The sequence below is a fragment of the Microchirus variegatus genome (genome assembly GCF_963457635.1).
Source record: "Microchirus variegatus genome assembly, chromosome: 18".
Classification (NCBI taxonomy): Eukaryota; Metazoa; Chordata; class Actinopteri; order Pleuronectiformes; family Soleidae; genus Microchirus; species Microchirus variegatus.
In genome coordinates this window covers 22200684-22219793 of record NC_139819.1, presented here as the reverse complement: position 1 = coordinate 22219793, position 19110 = coordinate 22200684, and the positions used below count along the sequence as shown (strand labels likewise).

General features: G+C 42.7%; 1 protein-coding gene across 1 annotated transcript in view; it reads left to right on the top strand.

Annotated features, from left to right (window-relative positions):
• Nucleotides 1-788: 788 nt before the first annotated feature.
• The window catches only part of LOC310939959 (protein shisa-6-like), a gene marked incomplete at both ends in the record, with an annotated part of 89951 nt that continues 71629 nt past the window's right edge, over nucleotides 789-19110 (top strand). Inside the window, 3 exons of the mRNA XM_083904845.1 lie at nucleotides 789-1348; nucleotides 5253-5413; nucleotides 14587-14700. Coding sequence (XP_083760971.1) covers nucleotides 789-1348; nucleotides 5253-5413; nucleotides 14587-14700 — 835 coding nt within the window. The remainder of the gene's footprint in view (nucleotides 1349-5252; nucleotides 5414-14586; nucleotides 14701-19110) is intronic.

Sequence of the window (19110 nt, the reverse complement as noted above, 5' to 3'; positions counted from 1 at the left end):
GTGTGTGTGTGTGTGTGTGTGTGTGTGTGTGTGTGTGTGTGTGTGTGTGTAGGCTGGTGTTCTGTTCACTCTCGCAGAGGCAGACACGGAGCAGGTCCTCGGCGGGATCATCCTCACTGAGGTAAAGGCTGATTTTCTCTCAGTTTATCATCAAACTAATCATATTATTATTTAAAAAATAAACATTAATTCTACTTCATTAATGAATAAAACAACAGTTGTTAAAAAAAATGGTCTTCTTCAGATTCCTTTACGCACCGTGGATGTAACAGTGATGTGCGCGTGGACTAATGTTAATGACTAAATGTGTGTGTGTGTTTTTTGGGGCGTGTAAAAAGAAATGAATAATGACGCGCCTGTCACGTGACGATCATACCTAATGAGCGCGTTTCGCGTATTTGTTTCGCAGCTTAACTTTGACTCGAGCAGAAGCGACTGGAGGAGCAGGAGGAGGCGGAGGCTCCAGGATTCAGCACCTTGGACAGCGACGCGCCGGCGCCTCCGCGAGCCTCTCAGCCGGGGAGGAGTGCGCACAGCCCGGGCACGAACCCGCCGCCTCCCCGCTGTCCCGTTGCCGGGACATGGTGCTCTCTCCGCGGCCGTCTCTGTGTCCGGGGGTCGCGGTGATGGACTTGATGATGATGATTATGATGAGGGCTGCACGCGCCGAGACTGAGCGCGCAGGGCAGGACGCGCGCGAGACTGAACCTTGAAATACGCGCGAGTTTACGCGTCTTCGCCACGAACAGCCAAACCACCCCCCCCCCCCAAAAAACTTGCACTCTACCATGGGGATACGGCGCCTTCTGCTGCTGCTCATCTACCTGGACCCGCTGTGCGTGTGGGGCGCTGCTGCAGGCGCAAAGAAGGCGAGGCCGACGCCCAAGAAGGCGCTGAAAACCACCGCGGTGCCCACGCTCACCGCGCCGCAGAGGACGCAGACGCCGCCGCCGCAGCAGCCGCCCGCGGCGCCCGCAGCGCCCGCCAGCAACCACGACACCTGCCTGGGCTACTACGACGTGAGCGGCCAGTATGACAAGCTGTTCGAGTGCAACAACACGGACCACCGCTACTGCTGCGGCACGTGTTACCTGCGCTTCTGCTGCGAGTACAAGAAGGACCGCCTGGACCAGAAAGCCTGCAAGAACTACCGCAAGCCGGAGTGGGTGCAGACGGCCGCGCCGTCCCCGGTGCCCACGGGCGAGACCTACGACCCCAGCATGGACCAGACCAACACCGCGGTCTACATCACGTGCGGGATCATAGCCTTCATCATCGTGGTGGGAGTGTCGGTCAAAGTGGCGTACGACAAAGCGACGGAGCCCCCGCAGGAAATGAACATACACCGGTGAGTGAGTGCGTGAGTGAGTGCGTGAGAGACGCTGCTTAAACAGAGTTTAACTTTTGGGATCAAAGGTCATAAACACTAGGAATGAGCCGATATTATGTTGGCGTCATATCAATGATTGGTATTTGATCGATTCACTTGATCAGATAGAGTGAAAAAGTTACAAAAAAAATAAAATAATGAAAATACTTCTTTAAATTCGGATTTTTATGTCTTTAAAATGGCACAAACGGCACAAATGTGTTTTTCCTGACGTTTTAGTCGTTTAAATGATGCAGAAACGGCTGTAAATGGACACAGAATAATTCTCCAAGGATTCCCTGTGAGATTAAATAAATAATTATGCCTCACGGTGATATATTTCTCTATGATAATGTCATTTATGAAGTATTTGACATAAAAATGTGTTCTAATTTGATGCATTTGGTTTAAAATGAATACAAAAACATACATAAGATATACACGGCATCATAGAGAGAATCAGTGTGCATGATGGAATTGGTGTTTTTGCCAGGGGCCCCCCCCCCTCCCTCACAGTCTGGGGTCCCAGGTTTTGTAGCAGCGCCTCTGTGTTACGACCACACAAGTTTATATAATCAGATTTTATGCTGAGTTCATGCGTTTGTCCTTCTATACGAGAGACAAATACAGTGAAAATGACTCTTTAATGAAGAGAAGCTTTTTTTAACGGACGGTGCTAAACTGCTGCAGTGTGTGTGTGTGTGTGTGGGAGCGAGCAGCCTCTGAGCTCCAGCGCGTCTTCGTACAGACGCTTCTCCTTAAAGCGATCGCTCTGTTTCTATGCGGCGCACTTGCAGTTGTGGGATTTAATGTAATGACACATGGCTGCCAGCAGGGGCACAAACAGAAAAAAAGAAGAAAGAAAACAACTTAAATCTACACCAGCTTAAATCTACGATATCTAAAAACAGCTAGAAACTGAAGTTTGTAAACGTCTCACTCTCCTGCACCAAACCCCATAGAGAAAATCGGCGTTTTTTTAGCCTGCAGTGACTCAGGAGCTGCTGTTCTACGGCTGCTCCACTGTGGCCTCTTTTGCTCACTTTGTGCCACTTCGTTGATTCCGAACACAGGCCGTCACGTGCCGAATTTACAAAATAATATGCTGGAACGTGGCGACGGAGGCGGGAGCTGCTCACCAAACTCACTGTTTTTTTCAATGGAGTTTGGTGCGGGGAGAGTCGGCCGCTTACAAAATGACACAAAATGTGTTTTTTAGGCAGAAAAATGCTGCCTAAGAGTTGAGATAAAGCACTGAATATGGTTTTAAGATATTGTTGATATGAGATGATGTATATTAAGATACCCCCCCCACCACCCCCCACCCAGGTATTTGGCTTATTTAGATTTAACAGGACGTCGTCGTCCCCCTCAGCCGGCTCCCTGCTGCCCCCCGAGGGCCAAACATACGAGCGTTCTCTTACATGAGTGGACCACATGTCGTCAAAGCGCCAACAAACGCTGACACACATTATTTCCTCAAGATTGAAGAGAGGTTTTTTTTTTTCCCAATCCTTTATGGGATGCATTATTCAACACTCGAGCAATCTTAAGACTGTGAATAATGGATTGTGTTAACGTTTGTATCAAGGTCATGTGACATGCATGCACTGCTGCACATTCAATAAGGAGGAGGAGGAGGAGGGGGAAGCTGAAATATTAATTTAAAAGCAAAGGTTACGTCGCTGATACATTTGTCGTACAAAAGCTTTGAGCTGCTTCGAGCGCCGTGCGACTCGTTTGATTTCCCGTCGTCATCGTCTTCTTCTCTTTTTTTTAATGAAGCCGTTTCCAAAGCAAACAAACACTTTGTGAACTTTTCTTTCATCATCATTGCTTCCACTCCTCCGCCCTCGAGGGCTCCATCCTTCCACATGATGCACCTGCTGCCGACCAAAAAAAACATTCAAATTCAACCCAATTAGGCGACACACACATACACACGCACACACACACACACACACTCTTGTACTTGCTGCATACTGAGGACCGGCTAAACGTGCTGACAAAGTGAGGACTAGCATTTCCACTTTATAAATCAACACAATTACAAATATCTACGTAATGAATGACGTCTACAAAGAACTACTGGTTGCAGTACCATAAAATGTCTGCAGGTGGAGCCCCAGAGCCAAAAGAGCTGGATTGTTTGTTTGTCGTTTTGTTTTTTTGGTCCACAATTTGACAAAAACGTCATACTATACTATGTTGACCAAAATTTCAAAAATAATTTGACCAAAAATTTTTGGTCCCAAATTTGACAAAAACGTCAAACTATACTTTGTCGTCCAAAAGTTGAAAAAATCTTTGACAAAAAAGTTTTAGTCCAAAATTTGACAAAAAAACGTCATACTATACTATAGCAACCTGTATAGCAACCTGAGGAAGTGAATGAGGACCGGGCCGAAATGTCCTCACTTTGTAAAAATGTCCTCACTTTGTTGGTTAAAAACCCTCACTGGTCCTCTGTATGCCTCAAGTACACACACACACACTATTTATTTTATTTTCCAATCTGCTGAAAATGAACATTCATCGTGTTTCACGGTCATTAAAAAAAAATAAAAAATGAAGAAACCGAATTAGCCGTAATTGCACTGAAACACTGAGCGAACGATTAGCGGTGGCGTCAGTGAGCGTAAAACAGACTTGTTGTCTTTATGTTGTTGCTGTTGTTGTTTTTAAAAGATGTTTAACTGCACAAAGAGAGGAAGAAATTAACGATTTAACGACACTTTATCACTCTGATGTCGCACAAACACAAAGGTTTGAGTTCACGAAGTCAATCGCTAAAGACAAATCACTGTCATTCTGAAGTTCACACTCAGATTACAGCTAGTTAGCTACCTAGCTAGATAGATAGAGAGAGATAAAGATGGCTAGATATAGCGAGGGCTAGTTAGCTAGATATTTAGATGGCTAGATAGAGAGACATATATAAATAGCAAGCTAGCTAGATATAGCAAAAGCTGGTTAGCTAGACATATAGAGAGATGGCAAGATATAGCAAGAGTTAGTTAGCTAGATATAAAGATAACCAGATACAGCAGAAGAGAGCTGGTTAGCTATACTGTATATACATATAGCTATAGTTAGTTAGCTAGATAGCTAGATATAGCAGAAGCTGGTTAGCTAGATATATAGCGATGGCTAGATATAGTAAGAGTTAGCTAGTTAGATACAGATATATCTAGCTGACCAACTATTCTTATATTTAGCTACCTATAAATCTAGCTAACTTACCCTTACTATATCTAACTATATATAGCTAACTAACTTGGTATATTTAGTTATCGATATGTCTAGCTAACTAATTCTTGCTATATAGTGTTGATATAGCCAACTAGCTCTGGTTTAACTGTATCTCGCTATCTATATATCTAGCTTTATGTCTAACTAACTCTTGCTATAGCTAGCTACAATTGTATACTGTGTACATATGTAGAAAGCTAGATAGATAAAGTATATAGTAAGGGCTAGTTAGCTAGATGTTTATATAGCTAGATAGAATTAAAGCAAGAGCTCGTTAGCTAGAAACAGCAACAGCTGGTTAGCTAGATACAGTATATAACTAGCTGGCTTGAGGGATACATATATAGCTTGATAGCTACAGTATATAGCAAGAGCTAGTTCGCTAGATACAGTGTATAGATACAGTACATGTGTTAGCTTGCTAGCCGAGTGGTTAATATTGGGGCTAAAAATAAATAAAAGTCGCTCCATGTTTTGCTGTGAGCTGCAAAACTTAAGCTCGTATGAAGATTTTCTGTAAGTTTTGAGATTCAAACAGCTGCCGTAGCGCCACCTTCAGGACTCAATATGTATGACATGCATTACAAACATGTTTTTGGTGCAGTTTTCTAAGCCTGAGTCTCGTTTCCAGGGCGCTCGCAGACATCCTGAGGCAGCAGGGGCCCATCCCCATATCGCAATACGACTGTGAGAACTTCGCGGCGATGAACGGATCGCCCAAAGACAACACGCCGGTCAGAACCTCGTCCAAGAACCACTACACCCCGGTGCACTCGTCCAAGTCCAACCACGGTAAGAGCTCCAGAGTCTCCGGGCGAAACACTGCTCTTATAACTGCTGCAGATGCTGTGGCTTTATTTACTGTGTACCTTATTTTTGGAGTAAATTTATATTTGAAATGAGCTTGATTTGAATGTATATCTCAGTATTGGTCTTAGCAGCAGCAGCTGCAGGTGTTCTTATCAGACGGAGACATCAGGAGACGCAGACGGGGAAAAAAAATAATGATTTATGACGAAACACAGACGAGAGTTTGAGCGATTTTGAGCGTCTGTGGCACAAGAGGAGAAGAGGAAAATATCCACGGGCGTCCATTTTACAGCAAAAACAACGACATCTGCAGAATTTCTCCAAATAACTGCGTTGTATTTTGTGTAAATCTACGTCTGAAAACGCATCAATAATTAACTAAAGCGACTAAACTGATTTAAACGCCACATCCACACATCAGCGATGTGACGTTTATCCTCTGAGAACGGTGGCTCTGTGCTGACAGTGATTGAGAGGCGAGTTCTGCTTCAATCTCACAACATTAAAGTCACACATTTACATTTAATTATCTCATAAACGAAGGTTTAACTTCGCCCTTTGTGGGTTAAGACAGTGTTCTTAGACCCTAGACTTGATCTACATGATCTATACGTCAAAAACCTCGATACACTGATCATTTTTGTCATTTTCATGCAAAAAAAAACCATCAGAATTATTAAGATTTTACCTTTTTTTTGGCTTCTGGCAACAAACAAACCTCGTTTTATTTTTCATCTGAGGAGCAAACATTTGATTTTTAAGGCTTTAAAATCTCCTGCAACGCTGCAGAATTTCATCATAACGCTGTGTTTTTTTTAATCTTTATCAAATATTTGCAGAGCCTTTCACTTTGGATATTGCACTTTTTTTGCAGCCCAGTATCAACGTCAACATTTTAGTCTCTAATCGTAACTTAATTCTACTTTTTTTGTTGCTCAAAATCTGTTAAATATATTCCCTTTAGGACCAATAAGGAATGGATTTGTCGTCATGGAGATTAGTGATCGCTATCTACATGTGCATACTGTACATGTGTAGACAGCTAGATAGATAAAGTATATAGTAAGAGCTAGTTAGCTAGATGTATAGATAGAATTATAGCAAGAGCTGGTTAGCTAGAAACATAGCAAGAGCTAGTTAGCTAGATATATAGCTAGCTGGCTTGAGGGATAAATATATAGCTTGATAGCTACAGTATACAGCAAGAGCTAGTTCGCTAGATACAGTACATGTGTTAGCTTGCTAGCCGAGTGGTTAATATTGTAACTTAATTCTACTTTTCTGTTGCTCAAAATCTGTTAAATATATTCCCTTTAGGACCAATAAGGAATGGATTTGTTGTCATGGAGATTAGTGATCGCTATCTATATATCTAGCTTTATAGCTAACTAGCTCTTGCTATAGCTAGCTATCTACATATGCATACTGTGTACATGTGTAGACAGCTAGATAGATAAAGTATATAGTAAGAGCTAGTTAGCTAGATGTATAGATAGAATTATAGCAAGAGCTGGTTAGCTAGAAACATAGCAAGAGCTAGTTAGCTAGATATATAGCTAGCTGGCTTGAGGGATAAATATATAGCTTGATAGCTACAGTATACAGCAAGCGCTAGTTCGCTAGATACAGTACATGTGTTAGCTTGCTAGCCGAGTGGTTAATATTGTAACTTAATTCTACTTTTCTGTTGCTCAAAATCTGTTAAATATATTCCCTTTAGGACCAATAAGGAATGGATTTGTTGTCATGGAGATTAGTGATCGCTATCTATATATCTAGCTTTATAGCTAACTAGCTCTTGCTATAGCTAGCTATCTACATATGCATACTGTGTACATGTGTAGACAGCTAGATAGATAAAGTATATAGTAAGAGCTAGTTAGCTAGACGTATAGACAGAATTATAGCAAGAGCTTGTTAGCTAGATAGCTAGCTGGCTTGAGGGATAAATGTATAGCTTGATAGCTACAGTATATAGCTAGTAACTAGTATAGAGCTAGTTCGCTAGATACAGTACATGTGTTAGCTTGTTAGCCGAGTGGTTAATATTGTAACTTAATTCTATTTTTTGTTGTTGTTTAAAACCTGTTAAATATATTCCCTTTAGGACCAATAAAGAATGGATGTGTTGTCATGGAGATTAGTGATCGCTGCGGCTGAAAATGCTCTCACTCTCCTGCACCAAAGCCCATAGAGAAAATCAACGATTTCACATCACAGCAGCACAGCAGTTGTTGATCCACGTTTGCCTCCACGATTAATTTCAAATATGTTGTTTTGCGAATTCGGGCTTTGAAATCCTTTGATCAGGTTAACGTCGGCCACACGAGGCAGCAGTAGACCAGCAGCTCCTGTGTCCACCGTGAGCTAAAAAACGCTGATTTTCTCTATGGGCTTTGGTGCAGGATTTACAAACCTCACTTTCCGGTTAAAGGAGGCTGTTTAAGAGCGAGCGCAGCTGTTTGTTTTTATCAAGTGAGCTTTTTGGTGAAGTGGTTAAAGGTTCACACAGAGTCACTGCACCTCCTCCTCCTCCTCCTCCTCCTCTTCCTCCTCCTCCTCCTCCTCCTCCTCCTCCTCCAAAGGCAGTGACAGCACCGAGGCGAAAAAGCGTGTTTAATGTGTGCGTATAAATTGTGGAGCTCCACGACTGAGCTGTGGCAGATCGACGACGGCGACGGAAAATGCATATTCATGTGCGACTAAATGGGCATTTGACAAAAAAAAAATGACGAGGAGGACGAGGCCTCTTAAGGAGACGCTCCTCCACTGGAGCACTTCACTTCCTCCTTTTTGAGATGCTTTTAAATCAGGTGAACGGAGCTCATAAAGCCAGCCAGCGAGTGGCTAAAGGGCCTGAGAGGATCTTAACAACTCACAACATCCAGCTCAGCTGTGACGCTCTCAGCTATAATCACCTCCTCACTCACTGAGAGTTTACCAGTCACTGCTTTTTAACTGAAGACGCTGTGTTCAACTCCACTGCACTAGGGGGCGATAGGTAGCAGTGGGTGTTCTCCAGTTTCCCAAGAGTATCAGGGTTGGAATTATAATCTCTAAATTAAAGTCTTGGCATTGAAAACGGCATCGTTTGTGATTCAAATAATAAGTAATAATTATTTTAATTGTGAGCTAAATAATAAGATTAATTAAAATGGTGGTTTTTAGCAAGTTATGTACAGATCCAGAAGCTTCCTCTGCAGGTAAAGTTCTATACGAAGGTTCTCCTGGAGGTAAAGTTCTACACAGATCCAGAAGGTTCTTCTGGGGGTAAAGTTCTATACCGATATATAGAAGGTTCTTCTTCTGGAAGTAAAGTTCTATAAAGATCCAGAAGGTTCTTCTTCTGGAGTTAAAGCTCTACACAGATCCAGAAGGTTCTTCTGGAGGTAAAGTTCTATAAAGATCCAGAAGATTCTTCTGGGGGTAAAGTTCTATACCAATATATAGAAGGTTCTTCTTCTAGAGGTAAAGTCCTATACAGTCCCAGAAGGATCTTCTGGAGGTAAAGTTCTATAAAGATCCAGGAGGTTCTTCTTCTGGAAGTAAAGTTCTATACAGATCTAGAAGGTTCTTCTTCTGGAGGTAAAGTTCTGTACAGATCCAGAAGGTTCTTCTGGGGGTAAAGTTCTATACCAATATATAGAAGATTCTTCTTCTGGAGGTAAAGTTCTACGCAGATCCAGAAGGATCTTCTGGAGGTAAAGTTCTATACCGATATATAGAAGGTTTTTCTTCTAGAGGTAAAGTCCTATACAGTCCCAGAAGGCTCTTCTGGAGTTCAAGTTCTACAAATAACCAGAAGGATCTTCTTTAGTTAAAGTTCTACACAGATCCTGAAGGTTCTTCTGGATCCAGTGGATCAGAATGTGTTGGTTCACAAAAACCCAGGTGACAGAATCTGAAGGTGTCTGGTGTTATTGTTTAGACTCTGTTAAACCTGAAGTCTCTGGTGTATTTTGGTGTATTTTGGTGTATTCTCCCTCTCAGAATCGGTCCGTGCAGCAGAATCTGACACCGGAGCAAAGTTGCAGCTAGTTTTATTTGCGTCTCCTCTCCGCGGTCGCTGGCTCTCTGGTGTTTTTCCTGCAGCTTTGTGGCTGTAAACAGTAAACAGTAAACGCTCCCTCGTCCCCGCAGCCTCAGCTCAGACCTTGAGAAGAGACGAGTCGTCAGGTCGCCGTCGGTGAAAGTAAACAATAAATGTTTCTGTGAGTAACACAGTGAGACCTGCAGCTCTGCAGCTCTGTGCAGATGAAGCTGATGTGTTTTCTCCTCGCTGCACCGCGGGCCAAGCTTCGCCTCTTTTGTTTTTCTGTGGTTTTGTTTTGTTTTTTTGCCGCTTGGTTTCCTCGCTGACATTTTCCTCAGCGCTCACTGTGATGAAATATCATTTTCTTCCTCCTCCGACTTCAGTTTAGTCAACAGAAACTGCACTTGCTAAATAAAATAAATAAATCAAAATGAGATGATGAGTTATGGAGCCGTGTTCGCCACGGCAGAGGAATCGGAATAAGCAGCGGGAAGAAGAACGAGCGCGTCACGGCGTCTACGGTATATTCCAGATTATATTTATTTATATAGATTATAGACGTGTGTGGAAATGGAGCGGTCAGTTATGAGTCAGAGATGGAAAAGGTCAAACTGCTTACGGACATTCAGAGGTGTTTAGCAGCTCTGATGTGACCTTTAGCTATTTTTTTTCCCTCCTTGAATTCTTAAATCTTAATTTAATTGTTGGCGAAAACAAATTGGTTTTACGTTGGGAAGGAAAAACACTGAAGCTGTAGAGCGAGACGACTGAAAAGGCAAATAAGCGTCCACAAAAAAACGTTTCAATCGCTCAAAAAAACCCAGTCGTCGAGCAGTTTGTCCCCGCCCGCCCCTGCTCTACAGCTGTATACACACAAACGCTCCCACAGCCCGGTGTGACAGCTTTGCTAGCTTGTTTTTGGATGGATAAATTGACATTGTAGCTGTTATATATAATAACATGGACAAGAAAAGTAAACAAATGTTACGTACTACAGCTTTAAATCATCACTGTTTAGTTTAAACTACAAGTATTTGCTCATTTCCAGGCCACTTTTCCCTGAAAATTGTCTTTAAATGAACACAAAAACCCAGAGCATGAGAGCTAACGTGATAAATGCAGAGGCCACGACATGTGGAGCTCAGAGGTGCATTCAGGGAACCTAGTAAATGTCATTCATTCTGCAAAATAAAATAAAAAAAATACAAGCAGTTCACTCTGCAAACAGCTGCCGATGAGGATGCATTCAAGGAACCTCGTAAACTCGTAAACTCTACAACTTGTGGTAATGGAGGCGCAACTAATGAGGGAATTGGACACTGGAAATATTCAAAAATTCGGATTATCAGTGCAATCTTTTATGAAACATTGTTCTTTTTAATATTGTGATAAGAATAATGTTTTCAATTTTAATTTATCATGTTTTTTGGGGCTTTTTCATGCTTCTTACTCACATTATGAGCCTTTAAATTCCACTATCGCTTTGTTATCAAGTCAAAAAATTGCTTTAAATCTGCAGTGCGTCAAGATTACATGAGATCTTGAAGGAAATTAGATTAAAAAACAACGTTTAGGATTCAGTAAACTTGTAAAAAAAAAAATAGGTCAGATCAGAGCGAACACAGGAGGGCGGTTTGTAGTTTATAGTCTGTTAATTCTGCCCAAATAACAAAAACGCTGATTAAATTACTGCGATGTTCACCGGCAGCAGCCGTTATAATCACATTCAGATAAAACAAACGCAACCTCTCGACCAATTAATCCCTGAATCGTTCGCCGTAAACGTCTCCGCCGTGACCTCGCCGGCTCCCCAGTCGACCAGATAATCATCGCCCACGTGTTTTCAGAACAACGTCCACGTGTCAGAGACCCCCGTCCTCATCGCCTCCATCGTTATTGCCCCGTGTTTTTATTGCACAGCTGCAGCCGTTTGCCTCCAGAGTGTACGCACACATCTGTGCAGAGGTTTCCTGTGTGGATCCATCAGCATCTCTGAGCCCGTTAATTATGATGCAGGTGAGAATCAGGATACTGCACCGACTGCAGTTCACTACAACGCTGTGGTTTAATTGATTGAACACAACGGTCATCTAATAAAACTCCATGTTAGCTTGAGTCTCAGACATCTCAAGAATGCGTTTGCCACTTTATTTTGCCGTTAAAACAACAGGAAACTGGTCTTTGTGTTGACGTTTACTTGCCGCACCAAATCCCATTGAGAAAATCAGCGATTTTCACGCCACATCGCGAACGTGCGGTCGATCCATTTGTGCCTCCACCAGTGAGTTCAAAGGTGTTATTTTGTGGTTTCGGCTTTTAAAAATGTTTATTCAGATTAACCCAAGTGACGCAAACTGACCACAAGAGGCAGCAGCGGACCAGCAGCTCCTGTGTCTTTGTGAGCTAAAAACGCACATTTTCTCAATGGAGTTTGGTCAAGGGAGAGTGAGTGGTTTAGAGACTTCAGTTTCCTGTTTAAAAAATGCCTAAATGACACAAAAAATAAGCACAATCTTAAGATAAAATGAGACAAAAACTAAGTAAAGCCATGAATTTGAGAGATCACATGATGAAAACACGAACTGGTCAGAGGTGCATTCAGGGAACCTTGTAAATGTCATTAATTCTGAAAAAAAACCAAGCACTTCCCTCGGCAAACAGCTGCTGCTGAAGATGCATTCAAGGAACATAGTAAACTCTAGACCTTGTGGTAATAGATGCACAACTAATGAGGTCATTGGACCCTGGAAATATGTAGTGTATGTATTTTTTAAAAATGCCTAAATAACACAAAAAATAAACATAATCTTAAGATAAAAATCAGACAAAAACTCAGCTTTCCTGAGAACATGAATCTGGGAGAGCATGTGATGAAAATGCCACGGTACGACATCACAGAGATTACGTACACAGCCGATCAGCAGATCCACGGAAAAACCCAGCGCATGAGAGCTAACGTGATAAATGCAGAGTCCATAACGTGTTGAGCTCAGAGGTGCATTCAGGGAACCTCGTAAATGTCATTTATTCTGGGAAAAAACCCAAAACACAAGCAGTTCACTCGGCAAACAGCTGCCGATGAAGATGCCTTCAAGGAACATAGTAAACTCTAGACCTTGTGGAAATAGATGCACAACAAATGAGGTGATTGGACCCTGGAAATATGTAGTGTTTGCATTTAAAATAAGCATAATCTTAAGATAAAATCAGACAAAAACTCAGCTTTTATGAGAACATGAATCTGAAAGGGTTAGCATGTGACGAAAAAGCATGTGACGAAATCGGTAGAACGACATCACAGAGATGACGTACACAGTTCCGCGTCCGCAGCATCATCTGATAACGCCGTAAAAAACCATGTGAATGACCTCAGCCGAGCCTCGTGTTAAAGCTTAATCCACCTTGAGAGTCAGATTAACCGGCTCTCGCCGACGCTGCACCACAATCCAGCTTTTTTTACCTTAACCATAATTAACTTATTCTTCACATTATTTCTCACTCTCTGAGGTAACTCACAGGTGTGGGTTTCATCTTTAGGACGACGACGTGGACGTGGACGCGTGATTAAAAGCAGCATTAGCATATGAATACTCGGCAGCACCCGCTCATTTCCGCCGCGGCACAAAGTCACGAAATTTCTTTGTAGCAAGGACGATAAATTCATAATGCGAGCGCCGTCGCCCCTGCAGGCTCTTCATGCTAGCTCACCTTAATGAGCTGTGAGTGGGGAAAGAGGAGGAGGAGGAGGAGGAAGAGGAGGAGGAGGAGGAGGAGGTTTGCTTTTGAAGGGTCTTTCAGATTCAGGGGTTGCCGCAGTGGGTCGTGGAGCGGCCTACCAATGACAAAGGTGACAACTGAACGCAACACTCGCAGAGAATTTGATCACACCCGGTGGATTGTGGGCTCTATCTGCGGCGCGCAGAGGGAGGGGGGGGGGGGGGGTTGTGATTGAGTTCAAAGTGCAGCGGCTGCTTCTGCTGGAAACATATTGCTTTTTATTTTTTTCCAAACAACAACAGCGACTGGTGTTTGTTCACATTTCCGCGAGCGCCCGAGGGGAAACGACGCCGCGGGGAAGGGAGGGGAGTTTCTGTTTGACGCCGCAGACGAGGAACAAGCGTGGTGTTTGAAATATAAACAGAGGGTTTCCGACAGTAATCTGACAGCAGAATAACATGGGATAAACCCCTCTGTTACCACAGGATTACAGGATTAAACGTGCCAGAAAGCAGAGAAATACACTACCGTTCAAACGTCTGGGCTCACCTGTACCATTTTTTGGGTGTTTTTATTCATCAAAAGAGTTGCAAAATGATTAGAAAACACAGTCAAGACATTGACAAGATTAGAAATAATAATAATAAAACTGTTTTCAGCTGTGCTGACATCATTGCACAAGGGTTTTCTAATCATCCAATAGCTTCTAACGCCATTAGCAAACACAATGAACCATTAGAACACTGGAAATGGGCCTCGTTACACCTATGTACATATTCCATTAAAAGACGTTTGCAGCTAGAATAGTCATCATTTAATGTTAAAATCATTGAAAAAACAGTGTTTTTCCTTCAAAAATAAGGATATTTATATTTTTTTTCCATTAGAAATAGTAGCAAAATTAGGGGTCCCAATTTTTCGGTACCCTTCCCTTGGGGTACACCCGAGTAAAATGGTATTGTACCGTCGACAGATGCTGCGTGTTTCTTCAACGACTAATGTTTGACGTCTTTGTTGGACGAACGGCATCAAACGAGCTGCTGGGCTTCCTCCTGTTGTCGGTTACGAAAGTTACGAAGAACGAAAGAACGGATGCGCAGATCTGGATGAAATTTGGTACGATGGTAGATCGCCAGGCCCCGGATCAACGTAGCAAATTACGTTCAAATCCGATGAGTTTTGACAAATATACGTTGGTGTTTTTTTCTTTTCTTACAATTTCGGCCATTTACTGTGTAAAAGAACAGGGATTTCTGGAAAATTAGCTCAAGTTTTGCGACGTAATCACTATCAGCTGAGATTGGAGGATAACGCAGTAGAAGATGAAAGTAAAAGTTGCTCGAAACATAAATAAAGTACACAAATGTGTGGATGTTAACACTGTTGTGTTGTTTGTGTTGTTTAGGTCTTCACTACGGTAAAGAGAGCGTACGCAGCAGCGGTGGTGGCGGCGGTGGCGCCGACTTTCACAACTTCATCTCCTCTGGCTTTGTGACGTTAGGTCGAGGTCATCCCAAAGGTAAACGACAACCGTCTTCTTCTTCTTCTTTTGTTGTGTTGTTGTCGTGTTGTTGTCGTTTTTCTTCACAGGAGCTAAAACACGTCGTGACTCTGTTTCCGCGCTGAATAAAAAAAGCCTGACCCGCGTTAATGTTAATGTTTTCATCTTCAGACGCGACAACAGTGAAGTCAAAAGTTCAGTTTCCCCCGGATTCTATTTACTTCCTGAAGTCAACACACACACACACACACACACACACACCTGTTCAGCAGTCCTAGTGAGGACACTGCATATTATCCTTTATAATTCATCATTATTGTCTTTATTTGGCTTTTATTATCCCTTCATTAGGTTTTAACTGAACAGGTTTTTAATAAAGCTGTGATTTTATTTGATTTATTTATTTATTTATTTAACATATTTCATTTTTAAATAAACTAGTAGTGCTGCGTTTTAACCCAAACTCGACCCTAAACAACACAACCAAATACTTTAACCATCACCTTTAACCGTGGCGTAAAAATTTACATTAAAATGCAGCGTTTGATAAGAAGTTTATTTTCTATATTGTCAGAATTATCATTTTAAAATATTTATTTATTATATTTTATGTGTTATATTTATTTACAGGTATATTATCTGTATACACACATACAGGTATATGACACCAACAGTTAAAGGCACTGTTTTATAGGAATTTTGCAGCTGGTGAACTCATGCATCTGTGTTTGTCTCTCACTGACTGTGCTTTATAAGAATCTGGATACACACACACACACACACACACACACACACACACACACACATTAGTCAGGGTCAGAGTTTCCCCATGGGTAAATACACTGATTAGTATGCAGCCATGTTGCTGTAGCTGTTGTGATTTATTCCGTCCATTTTTGGCTCCACAAATCAAACGCAGCGTGTGTGTGTGTGTGTGTGTGTGTGTGTGTGTGTGTGTGTGTGTGTGTGTGTGTGTGTGCGTCACCTCCAGGGGGCAGACTTGTCAAGAGAGCGCTCCTTTCAGCCAATGCTGATCTCTCATGTTTAATCAAAGGCTTTTTGAGCCTGAAGCGAGCGACTGTTTTAAATACAAACAAATGTCAAACGCGCTTCAGATCCCGTGTCGCCCGGTGACACTCGTCACTGGACTCAAAAGCTTCTGCTCTGCTGCTGTATACGCACAAACGCTCCCTCGGTCAGCTCTAACGGTTCAGGTGAAGGACGCGAAAAACAAACACAGGCTCAAATAACGATGGACAAAAGTGAACGTGCTGCAGCTTTAAAGATGAACGAGAGACTCGCCTTTGACTCTACGGTGGCCTTGAAGCTTCTGCTTCACACACACTGGTTTGTCCATTTGGGCTTCTGTATAAACATGGCAAAACAAAATTAACAAAAAAAACTTATGTGTTGTAATTTGTGCCAAAAAAATTTAATTTTTCTCCCACACCAAACCCCATAGAGAAAATCAGTGATTTAAGCTCACAGGGACACAGTAGCTGCTGCTGTCTCGTGTGGTCACTTTGTGTCACTGACGTAAATCCGAACAAAAGATTTCAAAAGCCGAATTCACAAAATAAGACATTTGAACTTAGTGATAAAGCCCGGAGTGGATTTGCAGCTCAACTCTCAGCGCTGTGCGATGTGACGTAAACATTTTTTGGTTTTCTCCATGGGATTTGGTGCGAGAGAGGAATTGGGTTAAAAAAAGTGACACAAATGTCAGTTTTTAAGTCAAAAAAAAAGAAAAAAGTCCACAGGACGGATTATAAACCTGGTTCCAGTTCGTCCGCTCGTTCTTTGCCGTGAAAAGCTGCTGATTTCCTCTCCGTTAGCCTAATTATCGCTGCTGACGCTGCGCTCTTCTTCATTTTAACTACCTGTGTTTGTGTTTCTTGGCAGTCGTTTGTGTGTGTGTGCGTGTGTGTGTGGATTTTCTTCGTATTTGTGTTCGTGCGTCGCTTGACGAGCGTTTTTAAATGATTGTTCCTCATTCTTTTGTATGAAAATCACTTTAATAAACAGGACGACGTGACAGATTGAGATATTTAGATCTTTAAAAAAGCTGATGCTAAATATCTCTTTCGTGTGTGTGTGTGTGTGTGTGTGTGTGTGTGTGTGTGTGTGTGTGTGTGCACAGGCAGGTATTACTGTGACGGCTTGAATCTTAAAAATCAATGAGACTCTGGTGTGATGTTTGCGTTGGATGTTGTTGCAGCTTCTTTATCTTCTACTATTTCACTACAGCGAAACAATCACTGGAGGGTTTTTAGAGGGAAATGAAGAGTTTAATCGAGCCGCCTCCGCTCTCTCTATCCTCTCTATCCTCTCTATCCTCTCTATCCTCTCTATATTCTCTCCATTCTCTCTCTCTCCATAAGTGCACAAAAAAAAAGCAGCAGCAGCTAAATATCACGTCTGTCCTTGACTGATTGAAGGATATAAATGACTCCGGTCACAGTCGACTCCGCACAGTGAATCCTGAGTCATGTTCCGGGGTTAAAGTGACACGTTTGTTCACAGAAACATGGCTGCCGGCCAGAACAACAAAGCAAAAAAACACATTTTTAGCGACCTAACAACACCTACTCGTGTTCAGGTCTAAAAACGCACATTTACTGCTTTATTTCTGCCTTTTCTGAGCGGAAATTGAAGTTTGTGAAGCAAATTTCCATCTCCTGCACCAAACCCCATAGAGAAAACCAGCGTTTTTAACATCGCAGCACACAGGAACTGCTAATCCACTCCTGCCTCTACCAGTAAATTAAAGTGTGTCGTTTGTGTCACTTCAGCTTTCAAAATACGTCATTCGCATTAAAAGAAGTGACAATAACCTGCCACACGAGGCAGCAACACACCACCGAGCCCCTGTGTCCGCGTGAGCTGAAAACGCTGGTTTTCTCTATGGGGTTTGGTGCAGGAGAAGAAAAAAAAACATTTTTAGCGACCCAACACAACACCTACGCGTGTTCAGGTCTTAAAATGCACATTTACTGCTTTATTTCTGCCTTTTCTGAGCGGGAATTGAAGTTTGTGAAGCAAATTTCTTCTCCTGCGCCAAACCCCATAGAGAAAACCAGCATTTTAAGCTCACGTGGACACAGGGGCTCGGTGGTGTGCTGCTGCCTCGTGTGGCAGGTTTGTGTCACTTCTTTAAATGCGAATTGAGTATTTTAAAAGCCGAAGTGAGACAAATAGCACACTTTAATTTACTGGTAGAAGTTGGGGTGGATTAGCAGCTCCTGTGTGCTGTGATGTTAAAAATGATAGTTTTCTCTATGGGGTTTGGTGCAGGAGACGAATCCGTTTACAAAGCGACAGAAAACGGACGTGAAACAGTGAGAATCGTAGGTTTTGTTGAGTGACTAACGCTGTGTTTTTGAGCGAGAGCGAGCACCGGCTCGAGTTTTCTCAGGGTTTTTTTCCCCCTCGGTGACTCACAGTCGCAGCATCCAACGCAAACGGCACCTGAACGCGTCGCTGTAAACGGCGAGTAAACAGCCGGAGTGATTTCTAAATCATACTGAGCCTCATTATGTTGTGAAGAGGTTTGCACAGCTTGGTTTACTGTGGCTCAGAATAGCAACACACACACACACACACACAAACACACACACACACACACACACACACAGATGCATATTCACTGGTCAGTAAGTGGAGAATTTCCACCTGACTCTGAAAAGCAGATGCTGGATCTCGACGTGATCCTCTGGCTGAGATAAACGTCTGTTACGGTGCTTAATTGCACAGACGGACAGTGTTTTGGCGCTTAATTATACGCCGGGTCACGTGTTCAGTCCTGAGGGGAGGGGCTTGTGAGGTCACGTATTCAGTCCTGGGGGGGAGGGGCTTGCGAGGTCACATATTCAGTCCGGGGGGGAGGGGCTTGCGAGGTCACATATTCAGTCCTGGGGGGGAGGGGCTTGCGAGGTCACGTGAGGTCACGGAACATCAGCCGCGAGCGTTTAAAAAAAAACGCGTAGCTTTCGCGGTGTTCACCTGTTGCGGCGAACACGACGCGACCTTCCCCTCGGCCGCCGCGGTGACGCAGCGGCGTCGTACATTTTTACCAAATGCCTTTGAGCAACTTTTACAGAGAGAGAGAGAGAGAGAGAGAGAGAGAGAAAGGTCCTGAACTTTGTCGTCGCCGTCTCGAGGCGACGCGGGTTTGTTTTTAGCAGCGGTGTCCTGACTCAACACTGTCGTCGTGAGGGCTTTTATTGTGAAGCAGCTGTTGGAAAATAAGGGTGAATAAAAATTTTGCAATATTTTTCATTCCATTACCATTTAAGAAAAAGCCCAAAACTTAAAGGTGCATTATGTAATAAATCTATAAAATCCTCCTAATATGTCACAGAGACTCAGGAATAATGTTCATATAACAAACTGAACTCACCAACAACAACAGTACAGACAAAATATTTG